This window comes from Typopeltis vanoorti, chromosome 15, assembly GCF_054136105.1.
Source record: "Typopeltis vanoorti isolate ZY-2024b chromosome 15, IOZ_Tvanoo_1.0, whole genome shotgun sequence".
In the NCBI taxonomy this organism is placed as follows: Eukaryota; Metazoa; Arthropoda; class Arachnida; order Uropygi; family Thelyphonidae; genus Typopeltis; species Typopeltis vanoorti.
Genome location: NC_143563.1, coordinates 19,074,745 through 19,098,255, shown reverse-complemented (window position 1 = coordinate 19,098,255; position 23,511 = coordinate 19,074,745). Strand labels below are relative to the sequence as shown.

The following is a 23,511-nucleotide window of genomic DNA, read 5'->3' as shown; positions in this document are numbered from 1 at the left end:
ACTCCCAACATAATTTACCATACTAATCAAACAATACAGTTTACAGACGAGATGAGAAATAAATTAAGTTAATTCTGTATAATTTTTTTTATATTGTATTTTATTACTAAAAATTTATTGCATAAATTAAAAAGCTTTTGATTATAAAATATAAATATGCAATTTTATAAATAATATAAAAATGGTTTAAAAATATTTGGACCAAATGGTCTACTCTCTGGAACAGGAAATACACTTAGATGGAATGAGAACAGACTGCCCATTCTCTGGAACAGGAAAGAGACTTAGATAGAATGAGAACAGGCTGTATATTCTCAGGAACAGGTTTTCTCACAAACCTTTTCAAGAAAACTAATAATAGGTTCTTTTCTCCTTAACTCTTGACTATACATAGCACTAGTGTCCTTTATTATTATTACTATTACTATTATTATGGGCAACTCCAGGGAGTCATTAGACTCATCAAGGGAGGCCCCAAATCATATTCATCACAACTATTTGACATTCATACAGTATCTATCATACCTCGCCTTAAACTCATTCACTGTCACAGCATCCACCACAGACTCAGGGAGCGCATTCCACTCATTCACTACTCTAAAAGTAAAGAACCCAGCTCTAACACCTTTACTAACCACACTTTTGCCCAGTTTCCATGGATGTCCCCTAGTCCTCCCACAACCAGCCCTGTTCTCAAAAATATCTTCTGAATTAATTTTATAGAAACCCTTCAGTAATTTGAATGTCTCAATCATATCTCCCCTCCTCCGCCTATCAACCAATTTTTGCAACCCACAAATCCTCAACCTGTTCTCATACGGTTCATTCCACAGACCTGCTATCATCTTGGTCACTCGCCTCTGGATCCTCTCCACCTCCTCCCCATCAAGAAGAAACCTAGGTGACCAAATCTGAGCACAGTAGTCTAGATGGGGTCTTATCAAGGCTCGATAGAGAGGAACAATAACCTGCTTGTCTCTGCTTGTCAACGTATTCTTCAGCAACCAAGTGATTTGATGAGCTGTTTTGGTCACTTTTGCAATGTGTCCCCTAAATTTCAATTCCTTATCTACCAACACTCCTAAATCTCGTGCCTCATCAATTTCCTGGAGCAGGGTTCCACCAATGCAGTAAACTGCCGCCAATCTTTTCACCCCAAAATGCATAACCTTACATTTTGCCACATTAAACTGACATCCATTCTCCTTAGCCCAGACCTCCAATCTATCCAAATCATCCTGCAAAATTTTGACGTCATCTGCATTCACTATTGCCCTACCCAACTTCGCATCATCCGCAAACAAATGAACTGTTCCTCTCAGATCATTTCCTATATCATTTATGAACAAATTAAACAGCAGTGGTCCAAGAACAGATCCTTGTGGCACACCACTAGTCACAGGCCGTCTTGTGGACTCTACTCCTGAATAAACCACTCTCTGATATCTCCCGTCAACCACCCTCCTATCCATCTCACCAACCCTATGTCCATTCCCATATGCTGCAATTTACTGATTAGAATTCCATGTGGAATCCTGTCAAAGGCCTTGGCAAGGTCCAGTAGAATCACTGTAAACCCATTACCCTTATCCAGTTCAGCCGTCACTGTGTTATAATACGTGAGCAAGTTACTGAGGCATGACCTACCCTTCACAAAACCATGCTGTCCCCGATACAGTATCCCATTTTCTTCTATCCAATCTTGTATTTTCCTCTTGACTATTTTCTCTAAGACCTTGACAGTGATTCCTGATATGCTAATCGGTCGGTAATTTACAACAGCAGTCTTGGAACCACCTTTATGCAGTGGAACTATTTTCCCCTCTTTCCACCCGCTCGGGACTAACCCAGACCCGAGACTCAAATTAAACAAAATGGTCAAGGGTACTGACAATTCTTTAGCTGCTTAGTCTACTCTCTGGAACAGGAAATACACTTAGATGGAATGAGAACAGACTGCCCATTCTCTGGAACAGGAAAGAGACTTAGATGGAATGAGAACAGGCTGTATATTCTCAGGAACAGGTTTTCTCAGAAACCTTTTCAAGAAAACTAATAATAGGTTCTTTTCTCCTTAACTCTTGACTATACATAGCACTAGTGTCCTTTAGGTTCTTCCTTTTTTTTTTTTATTCATTTTTAATGGAGAAATCCATCCACAAGAGGTTGGTTGACCTATAGTATGTTAGTATTTTGGAAGTTTTTCTCACTTGGTTAAACTATAAATTATATATTTAGTTTAATCCTTTATCCAAGTGTAAGCAAACAAAGTGATGGGAAGGAAAGTGATGAGAACTTAGTCCACCTTTACCTTGAGTTGCCCCAGTCCTGAAGATACTTCAGGTGCAAACTTTGTTTGCTTACATTTGGATAAAGGATTAAACTAAATATATAATTTATAGTTTAGCCAAGTGGGAAAAAACTTCCATCATCTTTCTCTAATCCAGAGTAATTTAATAATAAGGTGTGACAACTTTTGGCAACTGGCATATGGAAATATGAGTTCTGCATTGCTTCAACCTTGGTATCACCTCTGGGTATGGCTCCCACTGAAGAGACCTCAATAAAGGTCGAAACCGGTCTGGGTAGTGACCCTTCCATTAATGCATAGCATTATACACATCTGCAAGGAGATGTGCTTTGCATTATGGGATACTAAGGAAAGTGATGAGAACTTAGCCCACCTTTGCGACGAGTTGCCCCAGTCCTGAAGATACTTCAGGTGCAAACTTTGTTTGCTTACACTTGGATAAAGGATTAAACTAAATATATAATTTATAGTATCTTAGTACTGTGGATGGGCTATAAGGAACTTATTCACATTTGATTTGAAAAACTGTGGGTTGTATTCCTTGGGAAACGTGGTGAAAGACTGTTCCCGAGGCGGTAGTGGAAGCGATAAAAAGAAAAGGAGAAATTTGTCCTGTAGGTTTGGAGTTGAACTGTGAGAGGGTACTGGTTAGCTGCTGCAAGCATTTGGATTTATAAGAGGATGGGGAAATTATTGATGCCAATTCTAATGAACAGCAGCTGATAGTCGGCTGGAGTAGATTATTCATGTATAGAAGGAAGAGAGTGGGCAAGAGAACAGAGCCTTGTGGGACCCCAGTGTTTTGTGTAGAGAAGGAGCCATCCATCCATCATCACTTGAAGTGAGAATCTGGCCAGAAAGCTAGCTACCCAATTGCAGAAGTCAGGGATAAACCAAATTATGGGACTTTTCCTAATAGGCCTTTGTGCCAAACTCAATCAAAATCTTTGGAGATATCAAGAGTAATTACTTGAGATTTGCCAAACCTTTTCAAGGTGTTGTCCAGAGATGGGCGACATGTGTGAGTAGATCCCCATGTTGATCGACAGTGACAGAATCCATACTGTCGATCATTTATCAGATGAGAGTCTTCAAGGTAGTGTAGGAGTTGGCCATTGATAGTTCTTTCCCACTACTTTAGAAAGAATTGAGGTGAGAGAAATTGGATTGTAGTTTGAAGGTGAGGATTTGTCACCCTTCTTAGGAATTGGTTGTATACCGGCTAGTTTCCAGAGTGCAGGATAGATACTGGTGGAATAAGAAAGTGTAAATAGGCAGTATAAAGTGGGAGCTCTGTGGCAGAGACCTTTAGAACAATTGGAGGGATGCCATCAGAGGCAAGGGATTTTTTGGTATCCAGTTTAAGCAAAATTTTTCTGATTTCTTTCTGGCAAAAGATCAGATATAGCATTGAGTATTGGGTGTTTGGAATGGTTGGGGGTCATTTATTTACCATAATCAGCTATGCAAGATTTGGAGGAGAAGTAGGAAGCCAGGAGGGTTGCTTTTTCTGTTGGTGCAATACTACTACCACCTTGGTGTAATAATGGTGGGAGTAGTGTTGAGCAGAAGTTACAACGGTAGCTTTGTCTAGAGCCCAGAATTCATGGGCTAAAAGATTGCATTTAGGCAGGATGCAAGTTTCCTACTTTTAGCTCTCTCAAATTTCTTGCAGCTATTCCGGGCTTTGGTAAGCTGTATAGGAAGATAGAGTTTTGGATGCAAGCCAGTTGTGGTATGGACTCTTCTTTTGTATGGCCTCAGCACATCTGTCCAAGGATTAAACAGGGGGACAAGAATTTAGAGTGGAGTGGGGAATAAATGTTTCCCTGCCAACGCGTAATATTTTGGTGATTCTTTCTACACATAGGTTAGGTTCAGGTGATCAGAACAATAATCTGACCAAGGAAATACTACTAATGAGGAGTAAAAGTTGCTAAGGTCGTCCCACTTGGCTCATACATTCAGATCCCACCTCTGAGTTAAAGAGCATGTAGTTCAGAAAGCAGAGATGGGTTATGTTTGTTTGAGGAGGTTGAGATTTGAGTTCTGTCAGGAAGAGTAGGTGAGGTTTTGCAGACTGAAGGTGGAAGTGAATATCATTAAAGATAGATGTGAGGGTGCATATATTTGCAAAATGAATCTGGAAGAATCTGTGAAGTTTGTTTTTGACCACCTTTCCTACACATTTCCAATGCAGTTTGGGATCAGGTTTTCACAATGGTTGTTTATAGCATTTAACTTTCTCATTAGTATCCCTGCTTTGTAATTAATTGTCCATGTTTCTTCTCTACTTGGACGTTTCTCTTCCAGTTCTCTTAATCGCTGCCTTTTTTTGCACTGTTAATAGGTAAGATCTGACTGGGCTCATACACATGATCCTGGGCTGGTGCCTTGCGACTTGCTGTTCATGGCCAATATGAATGCTGATCAGCTTGTTGTGGTATTGCAGGTCACTTTTATTAAGCATGAGAAGTTCATTCCATCTCTTTGTGAGATCATGGGCCCAAAACGGTGATACCTGGTAATTTTCTTGGGGTCAAAATTGCATTTTTCAGAGGGCCTGTGCTTATTTTCTGGCTCAATCGTGTCTTGACCTGATGAAGCAATGAGATTGCGAAGCTTGCTGGCATTGTCTGTAGTAGGCATGTTAGCTTTGAGACAACACTGATCATTAATTACTTTGAGCTTTTTTTTTTTTTTTTTTGATTGTGTCAATTTTCTGGGAGAATGTTTAGTCAAGCATGATAACGTGCTGTTCCAGGCTACCCATGCACTTGCCAAGGTTTAGGAGTTGTTTAATGGTTGGGAGGTATAGGGAACAGAAAAACTGCTGGGTGAGGGTGCTTAGGAATTTGAGTGCCAGTTCTTTGAATTTGGCAACTAGCATGAGTCTGCTGGCAACAAAAAAAAGTAAACTCTTTTTGTTTTTCATAATGTCTAGTTTACAGCTTCAGCATTTTAAAGCTTCAAGAGTTCTATCTGAGGCAGCGAGACTTGTAGCACTCTGTTTTGTTGCTGCCATCTTTGCTTTGTGCTGCAACATTGGCTACTAATGCTATGGCCAATATTAAAGTACAGGAAAACTTTCTCTGAAATGCTTAGAGTACTTACGGTTGGTTTAGCGACCTTCAGACCCTTGATGACTATTGCTATACTTTCTTTTGGGGCAGAAGATAAAGTGAAATTGCTTGTAATAACATAAACAGAAATAAGAAAAAATATATTATATTTATTATTATTATTATTAAGAGAAACCTTTAGGGAGTCAGGGACTCGTCAATGGAGGGTGTGTAGTATGTGGTCTCCATTGATTGGCAAGCACATATTTATTGTTGAATTCATTCACACTGCTTACACTTACAATGTCCAATAGCAATCCATTCCAATCACACACCACCCTATGAGAGAAAAATCTAGCCCTCACCCCTTCTTAGCAGCATTCATTCTCAGCTTCCAAGGATGCCCTCATCCTTTCCATACTTTCCATACTGAAATCCTATATGACTCTTTCAGAAGTCATATCACTGCTCTTTCTCCTGTTTGCTAGTGTCTGCAGACTACAAATTTTTAATCTGTCTTCATAATTAGTATTCCACAATCCAGATATATTTTTAACACTCTCCTTTGCATTCTCTCAACTCTATCAGAATCACAACAGAAACCAGGAGACCAGACCTGAGCACAATGGTCCAAATGAGGTCTTATCAAGGCTCTGTAAAGAGGCAAAATTACATCATTATCTTTACATGTGAACGTTCGTTTCAGCATTGCAAATATCTTTTGAGTTGTATTTGTAATCTTTGCTGCATGGCCCCTGAACTTCAACTTCCTATCTATTAACACTCCAAGGTACCTAACCTCATCAGTTTCTTCTAGCATAATCCCACCAATATAATACGACATTGGATATCTAATCACACCAAAGTGAATGACTTTACATTTACTGACATTGAACTGATATCCATTTTCCCATGCCCACTATTCCAGCCTATTCAGATCATTCTGCAAGTGCTCATATCAGCAGTATTCCTGATTAACCTACCTATCTTTGCATAATCAGCAAACTGTATGTTGCTTGTCAAATCTTTCCTAATATCATTAATGTACAGAGTGAATAACAGTGAACCAAGCACTGATCCTTCTGGTACACTTCTGATTACCTTAAATCTTGCAGACTCACATTCCCCATAGATTTTTGTCTTAGATCTGTCATAGATTCCCCATAGATCTGTCAGTCAGCCGTCCTCTTATCCATGCTAATATTCTATAACCCAAACCCATATTCTCCAATTTATGAAACAGTCTACCATGCTGTGTTCTGTCAAAAAGCCTTAGCAAAATCCAAAAGTATCATGGTATATCCATTTCCCTTGTCTAGTTCAATGATAACATTGTTATAGAATGTGAGCAAGTTGCTAAAACATGACCTTTCCTTAGTATATCAATTATTTATTATCCATCATATTGCATTACATAGATGAGGCAATCTGATTAACAGATAACTCTGCCAGCCCCTAAGACTCCTTCCAATTTTTTTTTCCTTCTTATAATGCAGCATCATGTCTTTTTTTTTTATAGCTATTTTCACAGCCATTGCACAACTTAATTGGCCACTACTGTCACTGCCATTCTGCTAAACATGTAAGAACACAAAAGCAGCTGGTCAACATCAGCTCCAAACCTATAAAACCGATTTCTCATCTTTCATTCCATCAACTTCTGTTCTTTGGAAGATCCTTCTCCATACTATTTTCATCAATGAACAATAATTTCATCTCTACCTCTTCAAGAAACATATTAGAATGTATTTAAAATGATATTAAAAAACACTATGGCTTGTTGTTCAGAACCACCACAACCCAAAAGAGTTGTAGTGGGGGTCCAATTTTTGTATATTTTAAAGTAATTTTTATGAATTTATACATCTTTAGATATTCCAACTATTCATCTCATTTCACTCTCAGATTAATCAATAAAAGTCCAAATTTCATTTCTAACAATTACCATATTTGTTAGGTAATTTTTACGTAATTTTACCTAACATTTTTTTAAAAAAAAGTGATGTACTCTTTAACAATGCGCACAAAATTAAACGAATTTCCATATAAATACTTAATTAAAGCTTCAATTAAGAAAAAACAACCTTTTCTTGATTGAAGAAAAGGTTGTTTTTTCCTTGTTTGAAGCTTTAATCAAGGAAAAAACAACCTCCCCCCCCACCCTCAAATGAACTGTATTGGCATCTCATGAATCTTTAGGTTTATAAAATCCTAATTTTACACATTAGTAAATGCAAAATTAAGATAAAGAGAGAGTATTTTATTTCTTCAATATTATTATTAAGAGAGACCTCCAGGGAGTCAGGGACTCATCAAGGGAGGCCACATACTGCATGCACCAGCTATTATACTTATTCTTGAATTCATTCATGCTACTTACACTTCCAACATCCAATGAAAACCCATTCCAATCACACACAAGATGATCGGGATAGAGATCTCATAGTACCCATCAATAAAAAGTGAAATAAAACTTAAAGTGAGAATTTTCCAACTAAGTATTCCAGATAAAGTTTATTGCAGACATACTTGAGAAGAGGCTAAGAGGGAAACATGGAAAAGAAAAAGCTAGGTTCAAGCCAAATAGGATTATCAGGATTAGATTTCACTTTAAGACAAATAGTTGAGAAATCATGGAAACATAACAAGGATCTGTACTTGAGTTTGCCAGATCTGGAAAAGGCATATGAGAAGATATCAAGAGAGAAGCTGTTAGAAATGATACAATTATGTGGTGTAAATGGCACATTATGTAGAGGCAATACATAGTCAATATTTGAGTTGTGAGTCAGCAGTTAAAATTGAATTTCTTTTAGCATAGCATTACTATAATGCTATGCTAAAAGAAATTCAATTTTAACTGCTGAAAAGTATTTGGTCAAGACTTTTCATTAGTCTGTTATAGTTAGTGAGTTTGTTTGCTATAGTAAGTCAATCAAATTTGTTCAACTAGCATCCGCTCCCCCCCCCCCTTCAATATCAAAGTTCCTTTATTCTGGTGCCTATTTCCATATTTAATTTCACACTGTCACTAAAAATTGTGTCTAAATAGATGAAGTATTTTATTCATTCTAAAAGGTTCATCACGACTTCATTCATTACAGTTTATATTTGACATGTTCCTGCCTATTTTCAGAATTCTTGTCTTTGTATTCCTATGCTGAATTCATTACAGTAGTGGTAAATTAAAGAATTTTGAAAACTAGTAGAATTTATTTAAAAGTATAACATCTGCATAACATAAAGAGTTGAGATGAACAATCTCCAATTCTGATATAAAGTTTAATACTGCTTTCCTTCATAACGTGATCAATATAAATGATAAATAAGTTTGAAGAAAGCATGTGTTCTTATCTTATGCCTGATTTTCTATCAACCAATCTTTCTGTACTTCCATCTAAATCTTTAATTCAATTCTGCTGACTTAAAATTAAATACAGATTATATTTGCACTGTCTGATACTATTTGCTTCATATAATCATAGCATTTTGAACAGCTTTTCTTTTGGCAACTTGTCATGTGCCTTTTTACAGATATAGAATAAAGATACTTGTTATATTTACATGATTTCTCTACTATTTGTCTCAAAGTGAAAATCTGATCTGGGTGACCTCTATTTTTCTTCTTCTTCCCATTTCTCACTGCCAATTTTGCTTACTTCTTCAAGTATAAATCTTACATTGAATGCTAAGAATTTAAATTCATTTGGAATTCTCATTCAGTTTTATTTCCCATTTCACAGATGGCAATTATGAGAGCTCCACCCAATAACTTTCATCTAAAGACCAAACATGAAATTTTTTTCAGCCATTTCATGTCTCCAATAATCAGAGTGGTTGCCTCACAATGGGCAATGAAATTCATTTATTACCTAATGACATTCATAAACATCAATGTATGTCAGAGTTTGATTCAAACTCGCTGCCTCTTAGATGGAGAGCAGAAACACTATCCCACTTGGCCAAAAAGGCCCATAAGGATTGGTGAACTCAGCTGAAAGTTCTTTAAAATAAAATCTTTTGTAAGTTTATCTGGTTATTTTTCTTTAATTATAACTTATAAAGTATCACAGAAACACAATATGTTACCAAATGTCATGTATACAAACTTACTGTCTGTAATTTTGACTGTGTGTGTGTGTGTGTGTGTGTGAGAGAGAGAGAGAGAGAGAGCATGTAGAGTTAAAAATTCTTGTTTCGTGTATCTTCTCAAAAATCCTGAAAAATCTCTAAGCAAGCATCATTAAAAGAAATGTTGTTCATTTCAAAAGCATATTATATCTGTTTTTGAAAGTGTGAGTACATCTAGCATGAATGAATTGAACTTACTCTCTGGAAATCTGTGTTAATAATAATAATGTGGGAAATGGATGTTTTCTTTAAAGTTATTGCAGATGATTTATAAAAAAAAGGGGAATAAAAAGTTAATCAGTTGTGCTGTATTATCACGCTTTCAACTTTACATATTAACATTCAATTATACACATATTTTACATAATAAGTTACTTACATTAAGAACTATAGTGAAAGATGAAAGAAGAAATAGCCAATCACAAGGCACGTTTGTGCAGTGGCTCATCACCATTAACACATCCATGAAAAAATGAACAGCCTGAATTAACCTGAGTTCATCTATTTAAAAAAAGAAAAGAAAAAAAAAGTCAAATGGGTAGAAAGGCTTATGTGCTGGCAGTTCATCATTAGTTTATTTAATGCTTTCAATTCACAACACAAGAATAATAAATACAAAATTAATATTTATTTACTTATTTGCTGATAGTATACCCAGCATCTTCAGAGCACAAAACAGTTTATCACAGTACATGAACAGCAATAATTAATTAAGAGTGAGAACAGTCAGTTTAAAATTGTAACAGACAACACAAAGAACTGAAGTCCTAATTTGCACATTCTATTGTTAGATAAAGAGAGAGAGAGTCAATACTTGTTAACTTGATCTTAAAATGGCTGTCTCCCAGATTTTTAGTAAATTGATACAGTCATACTTGTTAAATAAATAAATTCCGTGTGATGATACTGCATTCCCCCCTTTTTATGGGAGTTCATGGTACCATCTAGTCCCCCCCAAATTTTATCTGGGCTCCAGAACCGGCATAGGCTGACGAATCAGACCTATGGCTGGGTCAGTATTCCTGACTGTAATCCGTGTGTCCTCAGACTGGTTTGCCTGCTTGCAGGATGAAAAACACCAGATAAACTGGCAGAAAAAACCCTTCTGTCCACGCCCAAGACTGGCTAACTTGGCTATGGCTGAGGAAGATCCTTCAGCTCCTCATGTCAGTGACGTGAATCAAACCTAGTACACTTTCCCCAGGCATATGGTTGCAAAAGCCACTAGGCTAACCGCACAGATTCATACTTGTTGAGATTCAGGGAATGTTTTAAAGCTGCTGCTGATTTGAAAAACAATCTCTCTCTGACTTATAATGGTTTCTATGTGGCACTTTTGTTTGTCTCCATCTGATCCTGTGTGAAGGGGTACCCAAGGCATGGACTGCCCTGCCATAATGATGGTGCCGAATGTATTTTTTTTATGTTTGCTGAGGCAGATGTCAAAAGATCTTCCCTATCTGTCCAGAGTAAGTTAGGTCACAAGTTAAGGGTACTTCATATACTCCTGGATGTGATAAAGTAGAGAAGCAAGTTCAGAGAGTATCATCATTGGAACAGATAGCTCTGGTTCTATGAGTTAATCTTTTTAGGATCTTCCAGTATGTGTAGGTTTTCTATAAATAGAAAAAGATAATGAACCATTTGGAATGCACATGACTAGTGTATCTAAGAAGGCAGACAGTAATTAGATTCCTTTTCCATTGTGAAGGTGAAGTGGATTTTAAGGTTTTTAGCTATTTAAATGCACTAAAAATGTATCTAATGTGAATCATGTGGCCAAATAGAAAACACATCATCATCAACATAGTGCAGCCAAACTACTGGTTTCAGAGTGGTTGTGTTGAGTGCTTGTATCTAGCTGTTTTTATATTTTCCTTTTTTCATGTGAAATAACCTGCATGTACTGTGAATTTGAATAATTCAAATATGTCTGGGGAGAAATGCAACTTGAACAAATCAAGGGCCTTGGATTAATAGTATACTTGTGAATAGTGAACTAATACTGAAACCAATCATTATGTGTAAACTTTTTAAATTATGGTTGTTTAATATACCTTTTTTTTAGGTGAATATAATTTTTTTATGAATGAGGAAGAATTACTTGTGAGGGTCACTAGTAATTTAGCCGAATATTAGCAAGTTTGTGGGTAGGAATGTTTAGACTATCAACAATTGGGCACAGGGGTGTATCTTGTTCGTAAATGTTGGGCACTCCATATATTCTGGGTGGCTTTATATGGAAAGGCTTGAGTCTGATAACAATATTATGAAAACCAAATCTGACCACCACTATAATAATGAATCAAACAAAATATGAAAAGAAAATGTGCATTCTCTTACAAAATCATTCTACATACAAAATCACAGATCATGATCCTACTAACACACAAAAGAATAAAGTTTATAAATTATTGAAATCATTTCCTGGATTAAAGAAACTGTTAACAAACTCAAGCCTTAAGGGAATGTATCCATTCCCTTTACCCAACTCAACCATAATAACATCATAAAATATGAATAAATTGCTAAAACACTATTTCCCTTTATGAAACACATGCTGTTCACTGCAAAGTATAGCTGGTCTGTCAACCCATTTCTGTAAAAAAGTTCTTACTAGCTTCTCTAAAATCTTCACCACTATACCAAAGATGCTGATAAGTCAGAAGTTAAACATGTCAGTTTTTGCATAACATGTACAATGGATGTAGTATACATTCTTTCCATTTCTGTGGTATTTTTCCCAAGATACCAAAGTTATACACACAATATCCATATAGCTTGTCTACAAGAAACAAAACTAAACAAAAATCTGAACTTCAGCATCAAAGGATATACAGTTCTTAGGAAGGATAGAGAGGAAAGAGCAGGTGGCAGGCTTGCTATCCTTTTGAAGACTCCAGAAATTAAATTCAAAGAAATCACCCTAAATCAATATTTAAATAATAACAGTTCGACGGAAGCTCAAGCTGCTGAAATACACCTACCAAACCATTCTATTTCGATCACAAACGTCTACCACCCTGATAATACAAATATTGATACAGACATCATTGAAAAGCTAAGCGAATCTCCAACTGATACAACCATTATACTAGGTGACCTAAATGCAAAAAGCCTAACGTGGGGCTTCCCTGATTTAGACCATAAAGGTCAACAATTGGAAGACCTCTTTACAGATTTGGAATTCACGACAATTAACAATGGACAGAGCACCTATCTCTCTAAACTTCGGGAACTGAATCGGCTATTGACATCACAGCTATTAATTATAGCATTGCATCAAGTGCACAATGAAAAATTTTAGGAAATGCCATCAGTGACCACAGACACATAATAACAACACTAAACTTCAAGATTGATCAAGAACAGCAAATCAAAAGGACATGGAACTTCAGAAAAGCCGAATGGACAAGGTTTACTCAAACCTTCGAAAGCCTCTGTCAAGATGAACCTGTCTCTGGAAACCTCGACAGAAAATTACAAATCCTTACTTCACACATCAGTAAAGCTGCCAAAGCAACAATACCAAGAGGCAAGCGGAAAAATACCTGGATACCATACTGGAAAGATCACAATATTGATTCAATGATTACAGAAAGAGACAATATCAACAAACAATTCAGAATTAATAAAACTGATGAAGAATACAGAAAGAAATTAATGGACATAACACACAAAATTGAGCTGGAAATTTGGAAGTGCAAACAAGAGAAATGGGCAGAGCTTTGCAGTAACCTGGATCCAAGAAAAGACAGCCAACACTGGAACATTATTAGAATCCTAGACAACAATATCAAAAAAGAGAACCAACAGAAAACAAATTTCATCATAAATGCTGGGAAACAAGCTATTACAGATCAAGAAATTGCAAACACACAGGCAAAATCTATTCAAACAACTCCAAACTTCAGTATAACAGAGAGGCAAAGACCCTCAATAAACTCACAAGTAAAATACTAAAACAAGCAAGAGCATACCAAACTAATGACATCTTCTCCAAAGAATTTACACTAAGTGAACTAAATTCATCAATCGAGAAAACTGCACCTAATAAATCTCCTGGTAATAATCTTATCTTTGGTCATATGGTCAAACACCTTGGCAAAAATGCCAAAGAACAACTTCTGGATATTCTCAATACCTCTTGGCGAACAGGCAAACTTCCAAAAGAATAGAAAAAATCAGTTATTGTACCCATCCTGAAACCTGACAAAAATGCTGCAGAATGTCAAAGCTATAGACCTATCGTTGAAAGTTTATTTTTCACTTGGTTAGACTATAATAAATTTAGTTGACTCCTTTATCCAAGTGTGAGCAAACAAAGTTTGCGCCTGAAAATATCTTCAGGACTGGGGTAAGGTAATACAACACCGGGAAACTCATAACAAAGGTGGACCAAGCTAACATCACTCCTATCTCAGTATCTCCCATAATTTTGTTTTGCATTATGGGAGATACTGAGATAGGAGTGATGTTAGCTTCGTCCACCTTTGCTACGAGTTGCCCAGTGTTGTACTACCTTACCCCAGTCCTGAAGATATTTTCAGGCACAAACTTTGCTTGCTCACACTTGGATAAAGGATTAAACTAAATTTACTATAGACCTATCGCATTAACTAGCATACTTCGTAAAATTACTGAACGAATCATACACGCCAGGCTTATGCACTGGCTGACAAAAAATAAGAAAATCAACTACTACCAAACTGCCTATAGAACCTGTCATTCGACAACAGATCAATTATTCCACTTCTGCCAAATAATAATAGACTCATTTCAGGAAAAACCAACAAAAAAGACAACTGCCATATTCCTTGATATGACTGCTGCTTTCGATCGTGTTTGGATCAAAAAATTAATACAAACAGTATATGGAATTAGAGGAAACGCTTTAATCTGGATTGCTGATTTCATTAGAGGAAGAAAGATCAAAGTCAGAATCAATGCAGTAATATCAAGAGAGTGGAGAACCTGGGCTGGTGTTCCCCAGGGCTCAGTACTCAGTCCCTTACTATTCCTTCTATATGTCTATAACATTCATCCCTACCTTACAGAAGACACAAAAGTAACTTGCTATGCAGATGATATAGCCATCTGGCACACTAGTGCTAAAATCAGAGGAGATTTTAGCACTAGTGTGCTAAATCAAAGAATCAGAGGAGATTCTAAACAAATCCATGAGAGAATTAGAAAAATAGTCAAATGAACTTAAACTCAAAATCAACCCAGACAAAACAAAACTAAGCACCTTTAGTACAGACAGGAAAAATAGATATTCCTACAATCCCAAAGTCATGATCAACAACAAGCTAATTGAAAAAGTCACAAATCCAAAATACCTTGGTATTACGCTTGATCAGGAATTACATTTTGCACAACACATCTCTAACACTTCCAACAGAGCTCTAAAAAAATTAAATATACTGAAAAGGCTTTTGTGGAACAAATTGGGGCGCAAAGCCAAAAATCCTCAAAACTACTTACACTACACTAATAAGGCCAATAATGGAATATGCAGCACCTATCTGGTCACTTTAGGCCTCACTGGTAAAGAAAAAATTAGACAAAATACAAATAAAAGCATCCAAGATTATCATTGGTGCAGTCTCATCCACTAACAACATCAGAGCCCAACAGGAATGTGAATGTGGGCTTGACCTGCTGGAGGACAGATGAAAATTTGCCACCATAAAATTCATAAATAACATCAGAAGCTACCAAAGCGATCATATCTCCCTAAAAACTTATGAACATTGGAATCAAAAATGCAGACTTCACAGATCACCTTTACAATATGATGACACATCAGGAGTAGAAGGAGAACACCAGCGCCTCCATCAATCATATTGGTGTCTGACAATCAGCTAAATGCCCACATAAACAAAGAACCTCTAGTTTCCAGTCCTTTACCTTCAAATACCTCCATAAAAACTCTGTACAAAAAACTCTGTACTTCAAAACTCTGTACAAAAAAAGAACCAAAAGAAATGCTCCAAGAAAAAGGCCTAAATACTATCAACCTTCTTTCATCCTCCAAACAGATTATTTGTTATACTGATGGATCGTCAGACACTAATATGATTGATGGAGGCACTGGTGTTTTCCTTCTACTCCCGAAAGGTGAAAAACTTTCAATAAAAGTTGGATCTGGGAGAATCGCTTCCAATTTTACCAGTGAACTCTACGCAATAAATAAAGCACTTGAAGCCTACTTAAAACTATCATCATCTCAACAATCTGAAGGAATTATAATTTACAGTGACTCAAGATCAGCTATGGAGGCAATCAAAAATGGCAATACCAAGCTCACACAAGACATCCATAAACTCTTAAATCAACTGAAGTGTTTAGGAAAAAGTTGCATTTTACAATGGATTCCTGCTCATGTAGGCATTGGTTACAATGAAGCAGCTGATAAATTAGCAAAAGAGGCCAGAGAACTCAACCAAGAAACTCACATGATAACTTTGCCGATGCCAATGCACTAGCAAAAGTGCCTCTGTAGCGCAATTGGAAGAACAACAGTACATTGCGCCCTGTGATTGGAATAGGCCTAAGTTCGATTCTCGTCGCGACGGGAGGAATCTTTATGTGGACTTTTTCAATCGAAGGTGAGTTAGCCGATCTCATATGGAGGTAGCAGGGTGTTTTCTCCCGGAAACTTGGGTTTCCGGGAGAAACCCAAGTTTAGTTGTGGTGGTGGGTGGTAGATGGCATTGATGGAGATGATTGGTAGAGGTTTGGTTGTATAGTAGGTGTCCTCCCATGATGAGTCTTCGGACTCCCTGGAGGTGTCAGGAATAATAATAATAATAATAATAAAAGCTAAACTAATTCCACTGAAATCAGTGATAGAACATCAAATTCCTGAAATCAGTGCTGACAGAAAGACCTCCACCATGATAGCAAGACTACAAATAGAACATTATAGAGGAATGAAGATCAATACAGATGATACGAGAACATATAGAAACTGTAACAACTGCCCCAATACTGAACTGACACCTACTCACATCTTTACCTGTCCAGCAATTACAGCAGCCTTGCAAGAAATAGATCCTAATCCTGAACAACAGCTCTTCTTCTTCTTTTCAGCCATTTTCTGTCCACTGCTGGATGAAGGCCTCCTCCAGTTCTTTCCACCTTTCTCTGTTCTTGGCAATGGTTGACCAACTTTCCCCAATAAACTCTGACAGTTCATCACTCCATCTTCTTTTAGGACATCCTCGGCTTCGTTTCCCTTCTTTAGGAATCCAGTTCATAGGTGGTCCATCGTTCATCTTCTCTTCTGGATAAATGTCCAGCCCATTTCCATTTTAGTCGCCTGTGGCAAAGAATGATGTCAGTGATGCGAGTCTGGCTTCTTATCCAGGTGTTTCACTTCTTATCTTTTAATGTGATGCCTAGCATCAACATCTCCATTTTTCTTTGAGTTGTTAATTTATTTGCCAGTGCTCTTGTTAGCGACCAAGTTTCGCAACCATATGAGATGACTGGAAGTATACACTGGTTAAATGTCTTCCTTTTTAAACAGAGTTGGACATCATCGTTTTGAAAAATATTTTTTAATTTTCTGAATGCACTCCAGGCAAGTTGAACTCTCCTATTTATTTCCTTTTTGGAGTCCACAGTTTAGGTCAATGAGATGACCTAAGATGTATATGAAGAGACTTTACAAAAAATTGTTTTCTATTATTATGTTTTTTGGTGTTACTAAACGATTAAACATGATTTTAGTTTTTTCTCTGTTTATCTTTAGACCGACTTTTCTGCTTTCATGATATAGGTCTTCTATCATTATATTAGGTCTTCTGGAGTGTTTGCAAAAATTATGATATCATCTGCATAATCTAAGATCTGTTAAGTTTCTGTTATTAATTTTTATACCAAGGTTCGTCCAGTTTATATTATTAAATATTTCTTGAAGGACTGCTGTAAAGATTTTGGGTGATAGAGAGTCTCCTTGTCGGACACCTTTTTCTATTGATATTTTATTGCTACTCGTGTGAAGTTGGGTTGCTGTTGCAGTGAGGTATAATGCCTGGAGGAGGTCCACATATTCTCCAGGAACTCCCTGATTCTGGAGTTCATTGATTATTGCATTAGTTTTGATGGAATCAAATGCTTTTTCATAATCAATGAAGGCTAAACAGAGAGGCAATTGGTTTTCTTCTGCTTTTTCTATTATTTGTTTTGCTGCATGAATATGATCAGCTGTGTTGAACAACAGCTCTATACAAACAAAATCATCGACATAGCCAAAGCAGTACAAGGAGCACACGGAAACATCTAAGACTCTTCAAAGGACAAGACAACAACAGCAACAACAATAAATTCTCCTCATGGGAAAAAATGATAGGAAAGTTTGTGCACGTATGTATCTACTCATGTGGGTAAGTTTTCTGTAAACTGAGAAAGAAAACCTTTTCTACCCACATGGGTAGAAAAACTATGTGACTATAGTGTCTAGAAAAGACAGACTACTCTCGTTTTCTTTTTCTATAGTGAAATGGACTCTGGGTGTCATTTGTTGAAGTGGAGGAGATAAAAGTCTAATCTGAGCCATGTGGCCAATGGAGAATACATCATCAATGTTTCTTAACCAAAGAGAAAGCAGCATTTAATAACAACAGTATTAGGGGTATGTTTTTTAAAATGTTCTGTACAGAAATTGACTAGAGTAGGAGATGGGGAGGAAGTCCATAGCTGTATCCTCTATCTGTTATATATAGTGCCTTTCCAAGTAACTGTTATGGATGGAAAATTGAGAGATCTGTGAGGTTGGGGGGGGGGGGTCAAAGGCATTTTTAAGTCAAGATGTATGAAAGGGATGAATAAAGAAGTGATGTCATGACTATGATATCAATCCTACATGAAACTAAATTTTGGATTAAAATTTTGAAGAGGTGGAATATCTAATATAAGATGAAGTATGGCCAATAAAGGGGTTAAATATTTAGTCAACTGTTTGGCTAGTTTATAACAGATGCCAGAATATGCAAAGGTTTATTGTTAGATTTATGAATTTTAGGTAAACCTTAAATCTTGGGAAAGGGGGGGGGGAATAAAAAGGGTTAAGTTTTTTTTAACTAATTCAGGGCACAAAGTGATATTTTTAAGCAGTATTTTTAATGTTCTCTTCTGGAAATTAATGGGCTCATAATCTAGAGCAGTGTTTCCCAAACTGTGGTATATATGCAAAAGGTCATTAGGAGTATGAGGCATCTTTTTTGTAATTATAATTAGCTTCCCTCCCCCCTTACATTTTTGTGGTAGATAAATGGGTCTATTCTATAACTAATTTTTCAATAACAAATGGAAAATCAAATGGAAGTTTTAAACAAAATGTGTCTCTTGGCATGTATCAATTAACCCACATTAAGACTGCATCTGGTTAATTACATGATCGTGTGTCAACCATGTGGTTTAAACTGTATGCATTAAAGTTTAAATTCAAATAGTCCAAACAATGTAGTAGGAACTCTCCACTAAATTTCAGAAACATTCATATCTTAATTCATAAATAAAGAAAACTAAATTTCACCAAACTAACTTCCCCAATAGAAACAATTTCATTTGTCTCAATGAACTTTTTTTTTTATTATTAAGAATTTCAATTTCATAATTTTTATTTCTACTGTATGCATATTGGATTTGTATAATTAAAAATGTATTTCAAAGTTATTTAATTAAAATAACTTGTTTCAGTTGGTTTGTAATTTATTATAACCCAATGTTAAAAAATAAATGCCTGTATAATTATCTGTGTTGGAATTAAATATCATTATAACTTCTCCCAAACTGGCTTCTCTTGACAGGGATACACAAGTGTTACAAAAATTTTAAAAGGAGTACAAGAGTATTGAAAGTTTGGAAAATACTGATCATGAAATCAGAAAATAGTGCAGCCTCTGAGCAACATTTATTTTCAAATTGTATTCACACTGTATCTAGTAATTATTATATTTTTGTCTTTGCATAATTTATAAAGAGTGTAGAGTTGCTTGTTGGAGATTTCTCTTTTGGCAGTAAAGCTCACATAAAGATGTTAGTCATATTAATCCTGACAATATCTGGACATAGTTTGCAGATACCATATTCTGTAAGCAATGTGAGGATGTCAGAACTTCATGAGCACTATGTCAGTATTGAGGCTAAGGACACTGATGGCTGTCTTGTCAAGTCTTTTTGATGAAAGGATGATTTTGCAGATGAGAAAAAGTTTGTCATATTTTTTTTATGTTTTTTCTTTTATTTTTTGAAATTCTTTATGGGTAGATTTATCTGAAATCTCAGAAAGGATATTTCCAAAGTTCCAGGTTCAGAGTAGAAGAGAGGTAGTTTGATGAGAACTAATGGCTTCATTGGTAGCAGCTAAGTTACTACGAGTGGCAAGGATCTGTTCTTGAAGTAATACAAAGCTAGTATGTCTGTAGATTTGAAGGGCTTCGGTAGAGCAAAATTTAATTTTAAATTATACAGGTAGGTGTAATTCCTGTCTCTACATCTTTTTAAGAAGGCTAGCCAGTTAAGTTCCCTGGATAAATGGAATTTCCACCTATCATATTTTTAGCTCTGCATGCTGTACTTTCTCCATGAAGAAGCAAATGAGCATTTAGGCTTGGATGATGGTTTAAGCTCATCTTTAGGGTTAATGCAATGAAAACAGCAAAATTAAATAAGTAAATACAGGTTTAATACTTCCAATATTTAATGTCTATCACAGAAACATTATCTGGGATACAATATGAAAATTGCAATAATGCATAAAAACAATAAGTGGAATATGTTGGACTAGAAATCTAAAGTCCCAAGAGTTTCGACCTTTATTGAGGTCTCGTCAGTGGGAGGCAGACCCAGAAGTGGTGATACCAAGGCAGAAGCAATGGAGAGGCGTATTTACCTATATGAGTTGCCAAAGGGTGTACCACCTTATTATTAAATTACTCTGGATTTAGAGAAAGATGTTGGAAGTTTATTGACGAGACCTCAATAAAGGTCGAAACCCAGATTCTATGAGGTCAAAACCCAGATAATGCTATGCAGACTGGGTTGAAACCCAGTCTGCATAGCATTATACATGTCTGCAAGGAGATGTACTTTGCATTATGGGAGATACTAAGATAAGGAGAGATGAGAGCTTGGTCCATCTTTGCTATGAGGTGCCAATAGATGTACCACCTTGCCTCAGTCCTGAAGATATTTTCAGGCGCAAACTTTGTTTGCCTACACTTGGATAAAGGATTAAACTAAATTTATTATAGTCTAACCAAGTGCAAATAAACTTCCAATATACAAAGTGTATTTTTTACTGCACACACATTTTTAACACAGTACTAGTCAAAGCACACACTTTCTGGCCAGAAGCAGTCTTTTCCTGTAATTTTTAAGTCCTCTGTGACAATCAGTTTCAATCATAAATATTAAGATATTTAAGAAAAGACAATTTTCATTGAGATAATTCTTATGAAAAGTTTATTTAGACAATTTCTATCAAATAAGCTGTTAAAAATTGTATGCAGAAGGGGATTTATATATATATTAATCCCATACACAAGAAGTCAGAGGATCTATAGGCACATCAGTGGCATGTGTGGAGTGCAAATGAGGATACAGATAGAAGTTTATTGGTGTTTTTTTTTAAGGGTTGCATGTTGTACTTGTTTGGGAACACTTCTTGAGGAAGGCTGTTCCAGAGGACAGAGGTGAATAGAATAAAAGAGGATGAACAGAAGGAGATTTTGTGTATTTGCAGTTGCATAATCTTTATTGTGCACCAGAAAGTGGAAGAATATTAGTTGCCAATTCAGTGTAGTAGTAGTGGCCATGGAAGCACATGTAGAATAGACAAAGTGCTGAAACACTGTGCCTGTGAGAAAGAGGTTGAAGTGAGTCTGTAAGATAGGGATTATCTATGAGACTAACTGCATGCCTCTGGATGGAATCAAGGATTTTAAGAGAAGTTTTAGGTGCACCACCCCAAACATGTGAACAGTATTCTAAACATAGATGGATTTGGGATTTGTATAGTGTGAAACATAGTTAGATGTAAAACACTCTTGAACAAAAGAGAATGCCAAATTTCTTGGATGCTGAGGAGGCTCTTGATGTGTTTATGCCAGGAAAGACTGGAGGTAAATGTTAGTTCAAGCAAAGAGATCTGATCTTGTCTTGGTGATTTGTGTATAACTGAGGCTAAGGGTAGATGAACTAGAATCTCTTTTGCACAAGAAAAGGCAAGACTGTGGACATAACAAGGTTGTCCTTGCCCACTGAAGGATAGTATGTAGATCAATGTTTAAGGCACTAGTTGTAGATGATCTTGTAGCCGGGGATGTCCAAGTACTGCACAGTTTGTCAAATGAGTAGGAGGAGTGGAGAGTACTATCACCTGTAAAGCTGTGGATGGGATTAGTGGTTATTTTGAGTAGGTGATAGGACAGAGCCTTGAGGCACTCCAGCATTGGTGGTGAAGCTTGAAGAAAAGGAGTCATCTATCATGACTCACAAAGAACAACCAGGGAGAAAGCTGGCTATTGATCACTTTCTCCATTCTTTTGGAGAGGACAGAGGTGATGACAATTGGTCAGTAGTTTGACAATAGACTTCTATCACCCTTTTTTTGGAATAGGATAGGTATGAGATTGCTTCTGTGCATTGGGATAAGTACCAGATATGTATAATAAATTATAGAGATGATGTAGGATGGATGTTAGCTCTGAAATGAGGATGGCATTTCCATGAAATAAACAATAGCTCCTGCAAAGCCCACATTCATACACATCCCTTACAGTGTCCATGTAGCATAGAATAATGTTTTCTTTGGTTGAAAAGACTTGGGTTAAGCCCCTCTAGGATGTGAAGAATGAGTTAATTAACTTATTTTCTCAACTGAAAATAAGTTAATTAACAAAGATTTTCCTCCCAGAAGCTAATGTCATCCACTACTTCCTATAAAACAGACAAACTAAGTGAGGAAAGGAACACATGCAACTGGCACATAGAACAGACTATGGAGATAGGATTAGCTAATTAATCATAAAAACAAAAATGAGTAAAAATCAGCCTTAGGAAATGCATAACTTGAGAATGGAGTATAGCATAATCAGAAAAATAAAATTTTATTTTATTAGAAATTCTCCACATGAATGATGTTCAATATTTATGACTGAGACCGATGGTCACAGAGCATCACAATAATAATAACATCATAATAATGCTGCTTGGAAGGATAAAAGAGAATAGTGTGACAGGAAGGGTAGTCAGTGTGTTGCCTAGGTATGATTGTGATGAAATGAGGTGGAGAGCAAGGATTATGAATGATATGATGGCTGAAATGTGTGAGGAGATGGGAGTACAGTTTTGTTAATGTGTGGAATGAGTTTGAGGGACGAAGTGAGCTGTATGGGAGCGATGGACTGCATTTGAGTGGTTATGGTGTGAGTCGCTTGGAGAGACTGCTGCTGGAAGGTAGAGAAGTCAATAGAGAGAATGAATCAGATCGAGAGGGGAGTGATGTAGAAGAGCAGGAGAGTAAGACAGCAGAGACTGAAGAGGTGGATATGAATGGAGAAGTGAGTGGTATGAGTATAGAAAATGAGAGAATGGGTGTGCAAGAGGAGCAGGGAAACGGGGAGGCTCAGGGTGGACAAGGATACACAGCGTGAGAAAGGTGGATGCTCCAAGAGGAGGTGAGAGCATGTGTAGGCAGGAAAGAAATGGGATGACCAGGGATCAAGAGGAAACAGTCGGAATTGACAAGGGTTCTAAAATGAAGAAGCAGAAAGGGAAATGGCCCCAGTCGAGCATGGAGAGATCACATTGAGTGAGTGGTATCAGTGGAACTAGCTGTAGATCCAGAAATGAGCTGTTGTGTTTGTATACAAATGCTAGAGGTATAAGAAACAAGGCAGATGAAATGGTTGCACTAATTGTGTCTGTTCACCCAAAGATTGTCGGAATAAGTGAGACATGGTTAGAAGAGGATGACATCCTGACAGGAAT

At 36.7% G+C, this 23,511-nt stretch overlaps 1 protein-coding gene across 1 annotated transcript in view; it reads right to left on the bottom strand.

The window, feature by feature from the left end:
* The window catches only part of LOC150098435 (uncharacterized), a 260,713-nt gene that overhangs the window by 810 nt on the left and 236,392 nt on the right, over positions 1–23,511 (bottom strand). Inside the window, exon 16 of the mRNA XM_090405278.1 lies at positions 9,884–10,005. Coding sequence (XP_090261404.1) covers positions 9,884–10,005 — 122 coding nt within the window. The remainder of the gene's footprint in view (positions 1–9,883; positions 10,006–23,511) is intronic.